The sequence below is a fragment of the Theropithecus gelada genome, chromosome 11, assembly GCF_003255815.1.
Source record: "Theropithecus gelada isolate Dixy chromosome 11, Tgel_1.0, whole genome shotgun sequence".
Lineage (NCBI taxonomy): Eukaryota > Metazoa > Chordata > Mammalia > Primates > Cercopithecidae > Theropithecus > Theropithecus gelada.
The window spans coordinates 40,568,507-40,584,833 of record NC_037679.1 but is presented as its reverse complement, the minus strand read 5'-3'; the positions used below and the strand labels follow the sequence as shown (position 1 = coordinate 40,584,833).

The 16,327-nt window shown below is 35.9% G+C and overlaps 1 protein-coding gene across 8 annotated transcripts in view; it reads left to right on the top strand.

Annotated features, from left to right (window-relative positions):
- The window catches only part of PPFIA2 (PTPRF interacting protein alpha 2), a 516,020-nt gene that overhangs the window by 295,504 nt on the left and 204,189 nt on the right, over nt 1-16,327 (top strand). For all 8 annotated transcript variants that reach the window (XM_025402781.1, XM_025402785.1, XM_025402783.1 and 5 more), the window contains one exon: nt 15,122-15,223. In XM_025402781.1, coding sequence (XP_025258566.1) covers nt 15,122-15,223 — 102 coding nt within the window. The remainder of the gene's footprint in view (nt 1-15,121; nt 15,224-16,327) is intronic.

Genomic DNA, 16,327 nt, shown 5'->3' with positions numbered 1-16,327 from the left:
TTGTTTAAACAGCTTTATTGCACCAGCACTTACCATTTTATTCAGCCATTAAAAATACAATTCATTGGCATTTAGTGTATTTGCAAAGTTGTGCACCCTCATCACAATTAATTTTGGAATATTTTTGTTACCCCAGAAGGAAATCCAGAGCTCCTTAGTTCTCACCTCCTCCAATCTCTCCAACTTCCCTAGCCCTAGGTAACCACTAATTCATTTTCTGTTTCTATATATTTGCCTGTTCTGGACGTTTTACATTAAGAGGATCATACATAAACATGGTCCTTTGTGACTGGCTTCTTTAACTTAGCATAATATTTTCAAGGATCATCCATATTATAGCATGTATACTTCATTTCTTTTTCTTGTTGAATAATATTTCCTTGTGTGTATTTGTTTAAAAAACTCTTCATGTAATTAATGTACACAATTTCGTGAGTTTTGGCATATATATACACTGATGTTACAATCACCACAATGGAATTCAGGTAATAAACATATTCATCACCTCAAAAAGTTTCCTTATGTCACCTAATACCTGTTAGAATGGCTATTTTCAAAAATAAAAATAAAACAAATGCTGGCAAGGTTGTGGAGAAATTGAAACCCTTATTCACTGTTGGTGGAAATGTAATATGGTACAGCCACTGTGGAAAAGAGTATGGAGGTTTCACAAAAAAAAAAACAATAAGATGAGCATATGATCCAGCAATCCCACTTCTGGGTATATAACCAAAGATATTAAAATCAGAATCTTGAAGAAACATCTGCACCCCTATGTCCTTTGTATCATTTTTCAGAATAACCAAGAAATTGAAACAACCTAAATATCCATCAATAGATGAATGGGTAAATAAAATGTGATATATACAAACAATAGAAAATTATTCACCCTTAAAAAAGAAGGAAATCCAAGTCAGGCATTGTGGCTCATGCCTGAAATCTCAGCACTTTGGGAGGCTGAGGCGGCAGGATCCCTTGAGCCCAGGAGTTTGAGACCAGCCTGGGAAATATAGGGAGATCTCTTCCCTACCAAAAATAAATAAATAAATAAATAAATAAATAAATAAATAAATATAAAATTACCTTTGTGTAGTGATGTGTACCTATGGTCCCAGCCACCTTGGAGGCTGAAGTTGAAGGATCCTTTGAGCTCAGGAGGTAGAGAATGCAGTGAGTTGTGATCATACCACTGAATTCCAGCCTGGATGACAGAGCATGACTCTGTCTCCAAAAAAGAAAAAAAAAAGAAGAAAAGAAGAAGAAAATCCTACCATTTGTGACAACATGAAAGGACATGGAAAACATTGTGCTGAGGGAAATTAGTCACAGGAGGACAACTCTTGCATGATTCCTCATATATGTGACAATGTGGCATCTAAAATAGTTACAGGAATAGTAGACCACAGAACAGTGGCTACCAGAAGATGGGGGAAGGGGTATGCGGGTAGTTGTTCAATGGATATAAAATTACAGTTATACAAGATTAGTTTTTTCCAGACGTCAACTGATCAACATAGTGCCTTTACTTTACAGTTTAGATATTGTGTACTTAGAAATCTGTTAAAAGGTCAGATATCATGTTAAATGTTCTTATCACAGGAAATAAAACAATATGAAATGAAACAACAAAAAAGTATTTGCATTTTAAAAATTCGTTCCTCCACTGTTGGACATTTGGATTGTTGCCACCTTTTAAATATAATGAATAATGCTACTATGAACATTCACGTACAAGTTTCTGTGTGGACATATGTTTTCAATTTTCTTGGGTATATACCTAGTAGTGAAATTGCTGGACCATATGATAATTCTGTTTTACCACTTGAGAAACTGACAAACTGTTTTGCAAAGTGACTGCACCATATTACACTCCCACCAGCAGTGTATGAGGCTTCTCTGCATCTTTTCCAATGCTTGTTATTATTTATGATTTTGATTATAGCCATTCTAGGTGATGTGAAATCGTATTTCACTGTGCTTTTGACTTGCATTTCTCTGATGATTAATGATGTGGAACAGCTTTCCATGTGCTTTTTGTCTATTTGTGTATCTTTAGAGAGCTGTGTATTCAGATTATCTGTTCATGTATAAATTTGGTTATTTGTCTTTTTATTATAGAGTTGTAATAGTTATTTATTTATTTTGACAACCAGTCCTTTATCAGATATATAATTTGCTCGTATTTTGTCTCATTCTGTGGATTGTCTTTTACTTTATTAATGATTCTACTCGAAGTGTAAACGTTTTTAACTTTATTGTATATTAATTAGCTCTGGCTCCCTTAACAAAATACCATAGACTGGATGGCCTAATCAACAAGGATATATTTCCTCACAGTTCTGGAGGTTGGAAACCTGAGATCAGGGTTTCAGCATGTACGGGTTCTGCTGATACCTCATTCTGGCTTGCAGATGGCTGCCTTCTCACTGTGCCCTCACATAGCAGAGAGAGAGCTCTGGTGTCCCTTCCTCTTCTAAAAAGGGAAGTAATCCCAGCTGGAGAGCCCCATAGTCCTAACCTCATCTAAACAAAATGATTTCCCAAAGTTCCCGTCTCCACATACCACCATGTTGGGGATTAGGGCTTCAACATATGAATTTGGGGACACAATTCAGTCATAGCAGATGGAGTCTGGTCTATTTTAACTTGTGTTGTATGAGCTTTTGGTGTCACATTTAAGAAACCATTGCCTAATCCAGGATTGCAAAGATTTGCCTCTATGTTTTTCTCTAAGAATTTTATAGGTTTAGTATGCTTAGGCTCTTTTGGATATTAGAAAGTTGCTCATGATGTTCCCTAATCTGGACTAATTTTCATTCAACATACATTTTGCCTGGCTCTTACTCATTTTTCACTTTTTGTCTTAGATGCCCCCTTCACACACATACCCTCCTACAGGGGTGCTTGCTGGACACCCTGGATATAACCCCATCACAGCGTTTATCACATTTCGTTGTAATTATCGTTCAGTTACTTCTATTTACTATGTCTTTTTCACCATTGTAGACATTATAGTGTCTGAAAAATTTCACAGGATCTCCTACATATTAGGCATCCAATAATATATTGTGGAGTAAATAGAGGAATAATAAAAGTGCCAGTTTTTAAAATTTGCAGAGAGAAATGCATTGTCAAGCGAGCCGGTATCCAAACTAGGCTGACAAGGGCAAGCTCCTTCTCTACAGTAAATGACACAGAAAATTTGAGTAATTTAAAAATATCCCTCAGTATCTATGGAATTAGAACATGTTATATTATTTGAACATTTGATGACACCATGTCATGTTAGTGTGTCCTAAGAATTCCAGAACTTGCCTACACCCCTATTGCCAGACAACCACAATCCTTAGGCTGGGATGGACTTTCACAGAGAGAGTGGTTAGAAGAATCTTTCCAGCTTTCTCTTTCATGGTTTGCTTCTTTTCCTTTGTTATTTAATGCTTTCACCCCCAGCCCCCCACTGATAAACTGCTTTAGTTGTATATTGATATAACATATTATAACACAAAGTGATTTTTTCTGAGCTACAGTGTGCAATTTTAAATGTTGTACACAGTAAAATTCTCCAAAGCAGGAAAATATGTTTCAATAGATTTTACAACTTTTATAGCACCCACTACAACATTTCAGCACAGTGAACAGCAAACAATGTTGTAGCCCAAATATTTTTGGTTATATAATTATAACTGATTGCTAGAGATGTGATTTTGTTTTGTTTTGTTTTGTTTAGAGTTAGAGCTTTGTTGATCTATGTTGGGAGATTTAAATATTCAGCTCGAATGCTATTTTGTGTGTCTCTGAGTGTTTGCCACAGCAGGTGTTACCTAACCAGATGCTAAAGCCTTTTAAATTAATACACAGCATCTTGTCAAACATGCCTCCTGCTTTACACTGTCAGAGCTGTTAGAAATTGGCTTTTCCGGCCGGGCGCGGTGGCTCAAGCCTGTAATCCCAGCACTTTGGGAGGCCGAGATGGGCGGATCACGAGGTCAGGAGATCGAGACCATGCTGGCTAATACGGTGAAACCCCGTCTCTACTAAAAAATACAAAAAATTAGCCGGGCGAGGTGGCGGGCGCCTGTGGTCCCAGCTACTCGGGAGGCTGAGGCGGGAGAATGGCGTGAACCCAGGAGGCGGAGCTTGCAGTGAGCTGAGATCCGGCCACTGCACTCCAGCCTGGGCGACAGACCGAGACTCCGTCTCAAAAAAAAAAAAAAAAAAAAAAAAAAAAAAAAAAAAAAAAAAAAAAAGAAATTGGCTTTTCCTGCCAAAAGAGTTTTTGATTGGCAATGACTCAGCCCTGAAATGCTTTAACTACAATGCTTACTGGGCCAGGTGATTGTACTAACGTACTTAGAATGTTGGGTTTTAATAAATGTACAAATGCATGAAGCATCAAATACGCAAAAATATCTTTTGGGCATTTATAGAGATTGAAGATTCTTTCCCTCTCCTCCATAAAGATAAGTCAGAATTAAGGACAAGAGCATGAATTGGCTGAAGAAGGAAAAGAATTGCTTCCTGATGACCTCCCTTTCTCTTCGTTCATATACTTGATACAATAAGACCAGAACAAGGTTTTGTTTTATTTTTTTCTATTTGGAGAAAAATGAAGGGTAGATGGAACAAGTCAAAGGGAAAGGAAACTTGGAGTGAGTAACTTCAGTCTTGGTTCTAAGCCATTCTGTTTGTCTCTTACTCATTCTAGTGATATTATGCAGAGGGATAGGATTTGTTAGCAAGGCAGTTACTCAAACTTAGAGCAAGAGCTGAAGGGGTGAGGTGGGAGCTTCATTCAATAGGGAGCATCCTTCTCACCTGGGTCAGGGAATCTGTGAAAGACTTCAGGCTCTAACCCTGGATTCTGGTCAGACGTGTAGGCAGCTGGACTCCTCTCAAACAGCATCTCCGAGCAAGCAATGCAAGGGTTCATTAAAAACTTCTCAAATATGTTTTATATTATCATTGCATTTCAGACACCAGAAAACATCTTAAGAGGTGTGTGAGCCCTGGGTTAGTGATAATAGATGCAATCAGAGAGATGAGGAGAGGATAATAGAAGATAAAGTCAGAGACTTTTTTTTTTTTTTTAAATAGAGACAGGGTTTTACCATCTTGGCCAGGCTGATCTTCAACTCCTGACCTCACGATCCACCAGCCTCGGCCTCCCAAAGTGCTGGGATTATAGGTGTGAGCCACCACGCCCAGCCAATTTTTTTGTATTTTATTGGAGATGGGGTTTCACCATTTTGCCAAGGCTGTTCTCAAACTCCTGAGCTCAGGTAATCCGCTCTCCTTGGCTTCCCAATGTGCTAGGATTACAAGCGTGAACCACCGCGCCCAGTCAGAGATATGTTTAAGGAAGCTTTGAAGAACTGTTTTATGATATCTAGAGAATTTCCTCATAGGCTCTACCCTTATATACATTAACATTATAGAATGTCACTTGATGTGTCTTAGGTAGTAGTAATGTAAATTTCTGATCAGCAAGAATTACTGCAGGAACATAGGAACAGAGGAGATATTTTCTCTCCAAAAATATACTGAGTATTTTTACTGTATCACACTAATGTCAATCACTTCTGCCATGCTAGCTTGCTAATGATATAGTAGAACTCTCTCTTTTTTATTATCATGCTTGAGGATAATCCTCTCATCCCTGATATATAATTAGTTTCATTATCAGTGCCTTCCAAAGAAAAAGGGCAATGAGTAACAATGAGCCTTGGGTAGGTGACTCTAGAGTTACATTTTAGTTACCATTAAAGAAAAAAACTGCATGTTTTTATAAAATTTATGTATATAATATATATATATATATGCCTTCATGAGCCCATTCATCTATTAAAAATATATTATTTTATATCGGTATTATATATATAATATTTAATATATAATGTAATATAATATGATATATATTTTTTTAATAGATGAATGTGCCCATGAAGGTAAATGTGCCTAGGGCCCACAGAAGCAATGCAGTGCCAGCAGAACAGCCAATGTGGGGATACTGAAAAACTCTACCTTGCCTCCAAATATGTTCCCAACCAATCTGTAGTGACCTCTCCAGGATTTAAAAACAATATGTAGTGCCGGCTCTCCAGGATTTAAAAACAAGCTGAATCATCTCTAGCAAGCCATTGTCAAAGAAAACCTAACACCGGGGATAGCTCTATACATATATTGAGAAATTGGTGTCCACAAAGCAGAGTGGGAATAAGACATAAGATAGGCACATTTCAGTAGGAGCATAGTGAATGATTCATGGCTTGATGGACAGACAGCCTGAGACTGATTGACAATTTTGATTTCCACAAACATCCACGTTTTGAAAGATTCTAAGTACCTTGATTAGAAGAATTTGAAAACAAAAGTTACCAAGTACCCAAGTACACATCTACCAAGGGAATGACTTCTGTAGCATGTTGGATTTTAAATAGGCTTGCATCCCCCAAGTCACCATGATATATTAACATAGTCTTCTGTTATGCAGTTTTAGGAAAAAGACCAAAAAGCTCTCTAATTAGAATATAGATACATAAAAATTCAAGGGGGCACGAAATATAATGTATATGGAATTTAAACCTCGTTTTTCTTTTAACTTGAGCCATCTTACCCAATGATTTTTGTGAAAATTCTGAGTCCAGTTGTGCCTGTCACATTGCATTAGTTATGCAGGCAATTCTACCTTCAAGCTGTCTAGCCCAGGGCTGACCATGAGACATGGGCTGTTTTGCACAGTAATTTTGGATGACAGCATTCCCCAGGCTCATGTGAGACCAGAAGGCACTTATAAAAACAGAGGTCATTAACACTGCATTTGATTACATAATAAAATAAAAATATTGCATATACATAGTGATATAATGATGAAGTATTAATTTCTGTATGCCTTTCTTCCCAAACTAAATGATTTCCAAACTGAATTTCTGAAGACTCTTCTGAATTTTTACCAGCTAAAATACTAAGTGTAGATATAAAAGTTGAGAAATACATTGTCTTTTCATTGCTTTGTTTATCTCTCAAATGTAATACTTCTGTTATTAATCTGTTCTAGAAAGTATGTCCTGTGGTTTGGGGAAAAAATACATATCTTTTTACATGTAAATTTATGTGAAATTATATGCAAATAAAAATAGATTTAAAATCCAAAGCTTTCCACTGAGTATTACAGATAGAATTGCTAGAAGAATTATTAAAGTTCAAAGGAGGAAACACCAAAATACAGTAAATGAGGGGCATAGCCTAAGGAAGTCATTATAAAAAAAAAAGCATTTTGAAGCAGTTAATTTTGTCTAATTGAAATGCTAGATGGTCAAATCAGCATGCTTCCATGCCATATGCTTTCCTGAGAGCTATTTTTGATTTGCACAAATGGTTGAAGAATAAACTTAAAAGATGCTTTTTTGTGGTTGGTGAGGGTGTTGGCAGTGTTTAGTGAAGCTGAATTCCAACTCACCATTTATTTTTCCTCTTCTCTCTCAAACTGGTTTGCACTCACAATTCTTCAAGGCAGGACTTACTCAGATAGATGGCTGCAGAAATAAAGCCATTGTCCGTTCATTAATTAAGTGGCCCACAAGATTAGAAAATGCAGGTTTAATTGAAAGGTAAAGAGTATTAAAATTGTAATCAAGATGAATGCATTGTCACAGATTTCTCTGGAGACTGTCTGGTGTCATTGACTTGAAATTGAAAGGCTGAATTTTCCTCTTATCATGCAGCTTCTCCTAACCTGCTTTCCTGAGATGAGGCCTTACCTATTAAATCAAAGCCTTTCAAGCATTTAGTAAATGAGAAAATACGTCATTTTTTTTCTCAATTAAACCTCCTCAAGTAAGCATACCATCTGAAATGAGTCAGGGAAGTTTTTTTTTTTTTTTTTTTTTTCAAGCCCTATTATGTTTATTATTAAATGTCAGAAAATGAGTTTAAAGATGAACCTGTATAAAAATAGAATGCTCTGTGTCTGTCTGAGAATGGGTAGCCCAATAGGGTCTGGTGACATACCAGGTGGAAAAGGCATAAGTTGAAAAGAAGAGGAAGGTTGACCAGAAGAAGTTATACACTCTTTAATTTCCTGTCTAGGTTACTCTTATAGAATGTAAATAGGCACAAGAACTGAGTGAATCTATGCTTTGCCCCTGTATTTTTCACTTTGGAAATAACATATGCAGAGATCAAAACAAGAGAAGCTTCTTTTCATTAAACTTACTAAGAACAACATATTGACCTAAGACCTATCATTTGAAATATTTGCAGCACAGACGCTTGAATTACTCAAGCTCATCCTTAGCTTAGAAGTCAGCACAAAAGAATGAAACCACTGATAAGATACAAGACAGCTTATCTTTGTTCTGGGATATGACAGGTTTCAGGGATGTTGGCACCAGCATCGCCATATAATGGAATGGGTCTTGATGGAAATACTTCATCTCTTCTACTTTTCTCATCTGTGTTCTGGGAATAATAGCACTGCTATAATGATTAAATGACATAACAGATGTAAAGTTCCTAACAAGGTACCTAGCATATAATTAGTACTTAAGAAACGATAGTTAAGTAAAGAGCCAGGCTCAGTGGCTTACACCTGTAATCCCAGTGTTTTGGAAAGCCGACTTGGAGGTGGGAGAATCGCTTGAGGCCAGGAGTTTGAGATAAGCTGGGCAACATAGCAACACCCTTGTCTTTTTTTTAAAGGCAGGTGAGACCCTGTTTTTAAAAGAAAAAACGATGAGAGAGGGGAAGAAAATAAATAAAAAGGTAACAACTGGGAATATTAGCTGAAATAGAAGAGCTTTAGATTTTATGTAGTTTAAGAGACTTGTAACAAATTTAGGAGTGCACAGAAGTTAGATGACCTGTGTTGGTGTATAAGAAATGATACTTTCAAAATTTTAAGATACTAACAGAAAAAAAGTCATTTTATTTTCCTCTTTTTTTTTTTTTAATAAAGAAACTATTGCTTTATACCATGAGCTGAATTAGTATTGAGAGGGATAGAAATGGCTAGAAAAGATTAATTTCAGAGAAAAAGTAGTTTGAATGATTAATCCCCTGAATACATATAAACATATCGAGAGCAAGGACTTTAACTTGCTTCTTTGCTTGTCTTCTTCCCAGCACTAAAAACAGGGTCCACTACATAGTGATATATATATAAAAATCATATAAATGTGTTTGTGATGTGCCTGAGGACACACTAAGAAAGACAAGGGCACCCCTCCCTTTGCGCTGAGCGTACTGTTACGGCACTGTGTTTGAGACAGAGTCTCGCTCTGTCACCCAGGCTGCAGTGCAGTGGCCGGATCTCGGCTCACTGCAAGCTCCGCCTCCCGGGTTCACGCCATTCTCCTGCCTCAGCCTCCGAGTAGCTGGGACTACAGGCCCCCGCCACATCGCCCCGCTAGTTTTTTTTTTTTTTTTTTTTTTTTGTTTTTTGTTTTTTTTTTTTTTAGTAGAGACGGCGTTTCACCGTGTTAGCCAGGATGGTCTCGACTTGCTGACCTCGTGGTCCACCCATCTCGGCCTCCCAAAGTGCTGGGATTACAGGCTCGAGCCACGGCGCCCGGCCTGTGTGGTCTAGATCTTGACTGTTCTTTAAAATTCCAAGGGACAAAACATAGAGTAGGGAAAGTCATTTTGCTCTTTGGAAAAAGAAAGTATTTGGCACGCATGGGTTGGAGAACAAAATAGTCTCAAAAGTTGTTGAGTATGCTTAGTAGTTGGTGACTGATCTAATTCTCTTATCTCACTGATTCAAATACACTTAGGTCTTTCTACAGATTCTTTTTAATTCAGATGAAGTATGAATAAAGTTTCCTTCTAACATTTATTTCTCACTACTTTAAGCTTCTGATAATACTCTGTGTTATACATTGTATTCTGTTTCTTACCTTTTTCGCTCAAAATTATATTTTTGAAATCTTTCCATGTTGTTATACAAAGATCTAACCTATTTGTTCTTCCCTTTGCATAATATTCCATCATGTGCATTTACTATATTTAATTCATACATTTTTCTATATATGGAACTCTAGGTTGTTCCCCCATGAATTCCTTTCTGGGAATCTTGTGGAAATACTGTTCTAAAAACATAATTTGAGAAATGCTAGACTAGAGAAATACCATATTGGTTAAATACACACTTTCACTTTAAGAATGAATAAGACCAATGTGATAGATCCAGTGAACAAATGATAAATTTAAATGCATGAATTATTCAGAGCAATAGGCCCAAAGCACTAAGGAATAGAAAATATTTTCATGATTTCTCCTGCCACATTCATTTTCTCTCAGGTGCACATGCCCTCATTCATTCTACCATCTTTACATTCAACACAAATATTTATATCACAAAATTATGCTTTCATGATAATGAGCTTCAGCACTAGAGCTAGCCTGTTCCTAGGTGGGAGGTATACTGCAGATCTCCTTGTGGAAACTACCAGGATCACAAAAGATTTTCTGAATAATTTTTTGAATTTGGCAAATGTCCTGGTAATCACTATATCACTATATATATATATATACACACACAAACACACCCCCATATATATGTGTGAAAAAGGTAAGAAACGGAATGCAATGTATAACACAGAGTATTATCAGAAGCTTAAAGCAGTGAGACATATATGTTAGAAGGAAACTATTCATACTTCATTATGTCTGAATTAAAAGGAATCTGTAGAAAGAACTAAGCATGTTCGAATCAGTGAGATAAGAGAATCAGATCAGCCATCAACCACAAAGAGCAAAATGACATATATATGTATGTATATATACATATTAGAAAGCATGACAGACAATAATGTCATTGCTAGGCAGAATATAGTATATTTCAATACAGACAAAACAACAGCTATAAAGTAAAAAAAGAATATTATATCTGTTATATGTTAAGCAAATTATAGTGATCTCACTTAGAAAAATTTTTAAAAACCTCCGATAATATCTTTTAAATTTCTTTTGGTATCAAAGTCCAAAGTTTGAGGAAAGTAAACCATTTATTTATTATCACAACAAGGATTTATTGTTTACTCAATTTTCCGGGAACTATGCTAAGGCCTAAGGATATAAAAATACACTAACAACCTTGCCTTAAAGGATTGTACTGTTTAGGTGGAGGAGACGAACACATAATTCAGTTATTATAAAAACAATACAATTAGGTATTTTAAAGCATTAAGAACGCTAACTAGTGCTTTAAAAGTGAATTAGTTAGGCAGAGGGATGATGAAGAGTATTTGAAGCACAGTAGATAGTATGTAAAAGAAACAAGAAAGTTGAAAAAAATGAAAAGGTGGAAATGGAAACAGGAAAGATAAATTTTTGACAGTAGATAGACTGTCTAGGAAGGAGGCTTTTGAGGGATGCATGACTTATAAAAGGCATACACTAGTATTACTCTGTGTGTGGCACTTGGTGATGGGTTTTGAGTGCTTGTTAATGATGGAGATCCCTGATGGCCCTCAAATGTGAATTCTGGAAGTTCTATGAGGTCAACTGCAACAACTGTTCTATGTTATCTTCATATCTTTAGCATCTAGCACAGGGTCTGATATGTGGTAGGAGTTCAATAACTGTTGTATGAGTGGCTGGATAGTTAGACAGATGATAATCTCATAATGCTTGAGACATTTGTTAAGAGACTCCTTTTTTTGGCCAGAAGGACGTAGTGTTGCAGAAATGTAAACGTTTTAGAATCAAAGTGGGTCATATTTAGCTGCGTCCTTGAACAATTTATTCATCACTGCTAAGCTTCAGTGTCCTCATCTGAAAAATAGGGAGTAGATGGAATTATTCATGTAAAACGGTTAGCTTGGGGCATGGCAAAACAAAGTGCCAACTGCTCAAAGTGGTATTAATGGTTACTATTGTTCTATAAGTAATAAAGCTATTTAGTTATGAAAGGGCCATGTTTTGGGTGGTTAGAATTTTGAAAGTTAAAGTTGGTTTCAATTTGATATGTTTGAAAGTTAAAAGCACTGAAAGTTTGATGACCGTGGGAAATATAATTTTTCCAAAAATTGAAGCACAAATCAGAAGGGAAAAGCCTGTGGTCAGGGGAAACAAACAACCTATTGTAATCACCCAGTATGAGTTAGGTTGTCTGGGTTCAAAGCCCAGCTCCATCATTGACTAGGTGTGTAACTTTGAACAAATTACTTAACTTCTCTAGGCCTTAGTGAGATTTTAGTAGTTTCTTATGGTGTGTTATTAGGATTGATGAGATAATTAATATAAATTGCTTGGCAGAGGACCTGGCATACTGTAACTGTAAGGTTACAATCAATGTTAACCGTATTTGCTGTTATCGATATGTTTGTAAGATGATGTGAGGCTCAGTTCATATTTATGGTAAGGAGAATAGGTATAGAAAAGAGAACTGTCAGAGGAAAAGTGTTAAAATGTTTGGTGGTTAACTCCAAATGAGATATCTGCCTTTACGCGATCTCAGATACATAGAACATGCTTGTCTAACACTTGTTGCTCTGTGTAGAAGGTATACTATGCTTTGGACCTTCTAGTCCCCCACACTCTTGGACTAATTAAGGGGGATCATGCAAGATAATTGCAGTTGTGTTAGTTCTTTTTCATGTTGCTGATAAAGACATACCTGAGACTGGGTAATTTATAAAGAAAAAAAGGTTTAATGGACTCAAGTTCCATGTTACCGGGGAGGTCACACAATCATGGTCGAAGGTGAAAGGCACTTCTTACATGATGACAGCAAGAGAGAATGAGGACCAAGTGAAAAGGGTTTCCCTTTATAAAACGATCAGATCTCAAACTTACTATCAGGAAAACAGTATGAGGGGAAACTGCTCCCATTATTCAATTATCTCCACCTGTTCCTGCCCTTGACACCCGGGGATTATTACAATTCAATGTGAGATTTGGGTGGGGACAGGGAGCCTAACCATATCATTAGGAATATTATTTAATGTTTCAGATAAGGAAAAAGGTCACCTCTAGATGTACTCCAGATCTGAATAATATAAAGGCAACAAACAATTAGGTTCAAAATGAAATAGTAGAAAAGCACTAAACTTGCAGTGTGGAGAATGATGCTCAGAGTTCACTCACTCCCTGTGGCTTGTGAGTTTTGTGAACTTAGACCTACAACTTACCATTATTCAGTATCCTCAGCCATAAGATGGGAGTATGACCCCCTCCCTAGGTATTTAGAGGGCAAGATGGTATAATGAACGTGAAAGTAGTGCCTGAAAGTTGCTACGACGTTAATAAATGTAAGACTAATCTTGATACATGGAGTCACTAGCCTACTCAGAATGAGTGCCATAATAACAAAAAAGGCCAAGTCTTCCGTGGCCTATAACATCTTGACTAATTTCTCCCCTCTGCTTTAAAAACTTGATTCTTTTACTGCACTTACAGATTTATATTTTCTCTTATTTTCAAAGCACAAAAACATATTTCTCCATTGAAGAAAGTTTGATGATTGAAATACATGGGTGGAAGCCAAAAACCAAAATTCATTCATAATTTCACTGCCTAGAGATATCTAATGTTAAAATTATAATAGCTAATTAGCATGATGTTAAATATACAGATTTTATGTTTTATCTTTGTCAATGTTAATAATATACACAAAATTGTTTCTGAATGCCTACATGTTAATAATGTGCAATAAAGAATCTTCAGGTATCATTTATTTTCTGTATCAAAACTATGCAGTATATGAAGAAAATTTTATTTTCTAGAGAAAGGTTTATTGTTTTCTATTTGTTTTATTTCCATTTACCACATAAATAATATGCTCAGGGTATTAGCAGCATTTAAGCAGCAATCGGGGAGAAAACATTTATCCCTATTTCAGCCAAAATGCAACAATAAACTCTGTCATCTAGAATCTAAGCCCTAAAGCCTACTCTGAGATCTTTGAAGTACTCACTTGGGTTGAAGCCATTTCGAGAAACTAAGCAAAATAAATGGTTTGAAGCAAACAAAAATGTAAACTCCAAACCTTCCCCAGCTTTTCATAATCATCATATTCATTTTCTTTTCACTAAATTTGCCTCCCTGGAGGTTACATTAACCAAACCTGTCTCCTTCATTTTTTTTTTTTTTTTTTTAATCTTCTGAGTGCCTTCTCAGCCTAGAGCTAAGTTTTCCCAAAAACTTAAATATTTGATAAGCATCAATTTTACTACTGAAAATCACTCTGACAGGTTTGGTGATAATATGGATCTGTTTACTTTTTTTTAATTAAATATTTGTTTATAAGGTAGAATACCAGAATAGTTGAATTTCTTGGTCTTCTTATTAAATAACCTTTTTCTGTGTGTAAACAAACTCTCCACCTATTGGTAAAAATACCATATCATATGATCTCTGATCCCATTTAGGGGAAGGAGGCCAATGAAGATTCCTTCACAGTGTCATTAACCACATGAAGACAGAATTACTCCAGAGCCCCCAATTTTTTGGTAACAATATGACCTATTTCTATGAACTAAAAATAAATAGCATTTGAGCTCCCACTGTGTCTTAGGCACTGGTGGTGTAACAGTGAACAGGTCAAAGCCTGTGTCCACATGGAGCTTATCTTTTAGAAAGACTGAGCAATATGCAAATTAATAAGAAAATCTTAGATCATGTTATCAAATCTTAGGCATATTTATTACTTTGCAAAAAAAAAAAAAAAAGTAGATTACCCTGCTTCATCTTGTTAACAAAATAAATTTGTTAATCTCAAAGTAGCACGTTTAGCAGGGTTTTGTGTAGTTGTTCTGAAGATCCACTGTAGTCTGTATAAACATTGCTGTATAGGAATTAAAGTGTAAGATTTTGGGAGCTGTTAGCCAAACTTAAATTGATTCTGGGAATAAGTTATCATATTAACATAGGTTCAGTGTGATGTATCTGATATATTTTGAAATATACTTTATACACTATTGTAATAAAATGCATATGATACATATTATGGATTAGCATGTTTTGAATAATGAATTTAAGATACTTCATAACAGCAATATATGTTGACCAGTCAATGGGGTCATATTTCCCCATTCTTTTCATTTTGAAATTTATATTTTGAATTTTGTCTGCTTTTAGATCTTGAATATTTCTCCAAATATTTTTATTACTCTTCCAGGAATTTGCTGCACTGACAAAAGAATTAAATGCCTGCAGGGAACAACTTCTAGAAAAGGAAGAAGAAATCTCTGAACTCAAAGCTGAAAGAAACAACACAAGAGTAAGTGTAAAGCAGCCTTCTTGGAATTAATTCCATTTGTAGTTCAGTGCATTACATCTAACACACATATACGAAGAAAATATAAGCATTTAAAACTTTAGAAATACTTTAAGCAGATAGTAACTCATAGTCAGTTACTTAAAGTAAAGGAGAATATACTATAAAACTCAAAACAGGAAACCTAAATTATAGTCACAGCTACTAAATCACTATGTTGCTTTACAAAATGTTCACATTCCTTCTGGCCTTTACTTTATTTGACTTTAAAAAGAAGATCTGGATTTCAATAATGGGTTTCAAACTTTAAAAAGGTTGTTTTGAGGGTAGGGTAATCCCTCAGAGGCTGGAAATGGGCAAAAGAGGAGAGTTTTGGAGAAGAGGAAGAGTTTAAATTATGGGCTGCTACAAAAGAGTGGCCTGGATTTGGTCCTCACCTCCAACCAGCAAAAGGTTTTTTTAAAAAAAGGAAAACTAAAGACCGGGCGTGGTGGCTCATGCCTGTAATCCTAGCACTTTGGGATGCCAAGGCAGGCAGATTACCTGAGGTCAGGAGTTTGAGACCACCCTGGCCAACATGGTGAAATCCAATTTCTATTATAAATACAAGAATAAGCCAGGCTTGGTGGTGCACATCTGCAGTCCCAGCTACTTGGGAGGACCTGGGAGGCAAAGGCTGCAGTGAACCGAGATTGCATCACTGCACTCCAGCCTGGGCAACAGAGTGAGATTCTCTCAAAAAAATAATAATAAATAAACAAAAATAAAAAGGAAACAAAAAATAGTGTCAAGAAAAAAGAAAACACTCAAGAAAAAAAATATCTGCCCATTAAAAGTGGAGTGCCTTTATGTTTTAACAAATTTCCAAAGGGATATCCAGTCACAATATTCTAATTTCATGAAACTCATGGAATTTGCCAGATTCTACTGTTGTAAAACCATGTATTTCCATCAAGCATATGATATGCCATGTAACATTAAAGTTCAGAATTTGATAAAACATGCTTTATTTTCTTTCAGAAAAAAAAATTACTAAATTTTATAAAATATGTAAATTACCACATTACCCATACAGAAGTACAGTTTACTAAATGGAAGTAGAAAAAA